The sequence below is a fragment of the Lygodium microphyllum genome, chromosome 7 (assembly GCF_053477565.2).
Source record: "Lygodium microphyllum isolate KBCC chromosome 7, Lygodium_microphyllum_v1.1.10, whole genome shotgun sequence".
Lineage (NCBI taxonomy): Eukaryota > Viridiplantae > Streptophyta > Polypodiopsida > Schizaeales > Lygodiaceae > Lygodium > Lygodium microphyllum.
In genome coordinates, this window is record NC_141141.1 from 33,932,470 (window position 1) to 33,937,038 (window position 4,569).

General features: G+C 43.1%; 1 protein-coding gene across 1 annotated transcript; it reads left to right on the top strand.

Moving 5' to 3' along the window:
- The first annotated feature begins 1,965 nt into the window (after positions 1–1,965).
- Positions 1,966–4,314, top strand: LOC148033328 (uncharacterized). Its single transcript, XM_087681236.1, has one exon. It carries the CDS (start codon positions 2,095–2,097, stop codon positions 4,042–4,044), a length of 1,950 nt encoding a protein of 649 aa, XP_087537362.1. The 5' UTR covers positions 1,966–2,094; the 3' UTR covers positions 4,045–4,314.
- Positions 4,315–4,569: the final 255 nt, after the last annotated feature.

The window sequence follows — 4,569 nt, forward strand, 5'->3', positions numbered from 1 at the left end:
TACAGTAGCTCAAGCAAGTCCCCCACCATGTGATTCTTGATATCCATGCATCACAATTTCCTTGTACAACTGAGGGAAATCCATGGCAATTTTGCCCAACTGTTTTAGCCAGTCGTAGCCCAAAGACATCAATGGGTTCCATATCAAGTGTAATCAAGTCCACAATTGCCTTGTAATTTGCAGCCGAGCTGAGTGGTACCTTAGAGCATATGTAAGTGCAAATTTCCTCATTGCCATTAGCCACTTGCACCTTAAGGGACTGCTATAATTTTGTGAAAAAGCATCTCAAACAGTCAAGGGATGATTTGTTTACAAAGCTATGTATGTTGCCATTATCAACAAGAGCAAACACATACTTCCCATTTATGTTTCCTTGTATGCGTAGTGTACTTGGGGTTCTAGAGCCCATCCATGCATCCATAGATATGGAGCAATTAGAAGTAGTGGCATCTGGGGGTGTCATATGATCAGTCCCATCCATCTCATGAGGAGGACAACCATCGAGGTCAAAGGGAAAGCCGTTCGCAAGGTCAAAGAACTACTCATGGTCAAGGTTCTCCTCATGATCAATATTTTTAGCATGGGACATAGGAGACATAGTATTCGGGTCCTCATCCTAATGTTCATCACCTTCCAAGACATACATGCTGTGAAGCTTGATAATGGCTATCCTATAAGGGCATTGAGAAGCATGATTGGCTGTGTATTTGTCTCCGCATCTAAAACATAAACCCTTAGCTTTTATTTCCTTAACTACTTCTGATGGGATAAATTTCTGTGATGACCACTTGGGACTGATGCATTGCGTGATCTATTTTCAACATACTCAGTATCTCCCTTTGGGGTGGTTGCTATCTCAAATCTGTCCTATTTTCTATCAATATTAAAAGTGGGAAAAGCGGGTATTTTGGGGCTGCCACTAGGCGTGTTTATGCTATGATAAATCCCACCATATTGTCCTTGACTTATGGGGATTCTTTGCTATCCAAAACTAGGTTGTAAGGCTTAGTTTTAGTCCATCAATATTTTTATGCAACTTGACATCATCACTAGCAGCCTCTACATACATTGCTAAGTTCATGAACTGATTGAGATACTCTCTCACGGTGAGATTACGCTTATCAAGTTGGTACCATCTTCTTGGCAACCGTTCCTTTTCTATCGAGGACACAAATACTTGCACCCATATGCATCTTAAAGTCCTTCCAATCACGGAATTGCTAATTTTCCCTTTGTATGTAACACCACCATGTATAGGCAAAGCCCTCTAAATGAAGAGAGGCAAAAAGGATATTTGTCTCATCGGTGCGTGGTTAGATGTGAAAAATAAGCATCTAGCTTAAAGGTCCACTCTTCCAACCACCAAGGATGGAGATTGTCCATTAAACTTGGTAAAAACGATATTGTCACGCAGCTCATTAGTGCCTTGTTGCCCATACATTCCATGTGGTCCACGCTGCCTAGGCATATGCTGTCCATAAGAGCCATGCTGACCAAATTGTCCATAAGGGCCTTGCTGCCCATGAAGTGCATGCGATTAGGGGCTTGCTAGCTAGTTTGATTCTAAGCTTCCTCTATTCAAAAGCTTTAGTATCTAGAACAAATGTGTCATTCCTCTAACGACGGCTAAAATTTTGCTATTGAACACTCTTGTGGTCTAAAACGCCACTAATGAGGTGCATAAATAACTAATTATAGTCATCATCAATTATAAATTAAACATAATGGTTGGCTTTATTTACAATTTACAAAGTTTAAATTAGCGAACGACATTATTTATAATGATTCGACATTCTACAAACTTTCAAAAAGTAGACTTTATCATAATGATTATGAATTGAATCATAATGCCTAGGCTTTATTACAAATTGTACCGTGGATGGGATAGATGCTAACAACGAAGTGGGTGGAGTCATGCAGCTTAAACCCTAGCCTTAAAACACCTAAAAGGAAAAGCACCGAAACAGCCTACAGGTCAAGCTTTTGGGCTTCACACCCCTCATAAACGCCCTCTTTTTCTCTCTCACTCACATACTCTCTCTCTCTCTCTCTCTCTCTATTTCTGTGTTTCTGTTTGTGTCTGTCCGTCTGTGCATGCCCGGGATGAAGCCCGTGCCCCTGTTCCAGACCTCCAATGGCGACGAGGACAGTGATAGCGACAGCGACAGCGGAAGTAGCGGATTTGATTCCGAGGACGACCGCGTCAATCAGATCCCCGGCAGCAGCAAGACCGCCCCTTCCACTGCCCAAGTAAGCTCTGTCGAAGCTTCATCATCATCGTCTGAATCTGGTTCTGAGTCTGAGTACGAGTCTGCGTCCGAATCCGAAGAGAAGCCTGCGCAGCCTAACAGACAATCTGGCGCCAAGCGTGATACCCCTGCTTCTGCCAAGAGCTCCCCTGCTTCGGCGAGCAAGCCAGTGGCTGGTCCAAACTCGCGTTTGGACGCCGGCCGTGATTCAGGATCCGAAAGCCAAGCCATCTCTGAGTCGGACGAAGAGCCTGTGGTGAAGAAGAGCACGCCTGCGCCTGGACTTAAGCATACCACTACCAATGGCAGAGTTGTGGCACCAGCCAAAAAGGTCCCTACTGGCACGCCTTCAGACCACAAGGCTGCAAAGCCAAAACTGCAGAAGGTGGAGGTAGCAGCCCCCAAAGTGGAGGCTGCTCCAAAGAAAGGCAAGGTTGAAACTTCCAAGCGTGAGCGAGATGATGAAGTAGATGTAAGAGCCTCTGTGAAGAAGAGGAAGAAAGATGCTGCAGAAAATGCAAACAAGAGCATTGCACAGCCCTTAACAAGTCCAAGGGGTAGGGAAAAGCCATCGCTGGCTGAAAGTGGTAAGAAGAAGGGAGACACGGAGAAAGTTGCCCCATTTTCTGATCATGATCGTCACAAAGAGATTGCCAGGAAGTCTTTAATGGATAATCAGGCTCAAAGTGCAGGAAAAAATGGCAAAGGATCTAATAAGCCAGATAAAGCCACCAAGCATGTGGAATCAGATACTGCAGCCTCACCACAGAAAGCTAAAAAACCTACACATATGTGGACACCAGCTGAGGAAATCATGCTGTCGAATGAAGTCTTGAACCACGTAAGATCTGGTGGGGACATTCCTAACAAAAAGAGTGATGAGTTTTGGGACAAGCTCTGTAATCGACCCAATGGAAAATTGGAAGTTTCCTACAGCAAGGACCAATTGTTTGAAAAGATAAGAAGAATGAGAACAAGGTACAATACCATGGCAGAAAGGGCAAAGGACATACAAAAACCTTTCAAACACAGGAATGATAATGATCAGATGCTTTTCAACATATGGAGTCAGATATGGGGCAAGGCAGAAGTGGTTAGCATGGATGAGGAAAAAGTGGAGGATGGTAAGGAATCTCCTAAACAGATTACTGCGACAACTCCAGTCAAAGAAGCCAAATTGGCATCAAACAAGAAGGATTCAGATGCAGGGAAAGCCAAGCAGTCGAGGAAGGGAACGACTGAGCCTGAAGCTTCATCAAGTGAAGAGGAAAGTGATGACAAGGGAGTTTTGGTAGGTAATGAAACAACAGTTATGCCCACAGAAGTGGAAAAGAAAGATGCTCCCAAAGCTTTAGCCGAAGGTAATGAAAATGGCAGCAAAGTGCTATCAACAGATTTACTGAAGATTGATGTTACTAATGGTAAAGAAGATGGTAAAGTCTCTCATGTCTACAGTGACATGCAGAGAGCTTTACAGGATGTACTTCAGCCTTCAGTGTCCCAGTTGCAGCAAAAGGTGGAAGATCTGACCAAGGTTGTGGCTGTCCTTGACAATTCTGTGAAGACTATGGGTCATTTAAAGAGAATGAGTGTGGGAGCAGTGCATTCTCCACATTTCAAAACAGGGGATTTGTTTGATTATGAATTTGCCCACGAGGATCAGGGAATCCAGCAGCAATGGTATGAACTGCAGTTGCAGGAGATTGATGTGTACTCACAAAAACTCCAACTTTTACAGCGTGAGTGTGAATTGAAGCGACAACGAGTCAAATTGCAAGCTGAGAGGGGTCACTGATAGAGCAAACGATAGTCTCCATTTGCAATCAGAGGTGGAAGTAACCCCTATGGGACCCTTTGATAAGCAGTGGTTTCTTGTGTCAGGTGCCAAGTCTGGACAGCAGAAAGATGACAATGAATAGGAGTTTTGCAGATGTAAATTTCCAATTCAGCATATAACACGACAAAGAATTGGAGTTTTGCAGATGTGAATTTCAAATTCAGCATATAACATGCTGAAACTCTATTCAAGCCTTTTAATATCTAGGGCATCTGGTTCATGTTAAAATGTTTACTATGTTTCCCAGTTGATCCATATATACAAAAAATTTCCTTTGTGAACTCTTCTATATGTCTTACAATGAAAGTGCATGGGATTGATTTAGCTGGCAGAATTGTCTTCCACTGCCAACTATGTAGGTTGTATGCTAGACTAATCCACTTGTTTATGTGTCCTATGCAGTGATGCATTTCTGTTTTTCTTTTTCTATTGAGAATCTTATGGATTCAACTTTAGCATTGAATTATGCTCCCAGATTACTTC

Coding starts and splice junctions, on each gene's coding strand:
- LOC148033328 (XM_087681236.1), top strand. CDS start 2,095: ATGCCCGGGATGAAGCCCGTGCCCCTGTTCCAGACCTCCAATGGCGAC.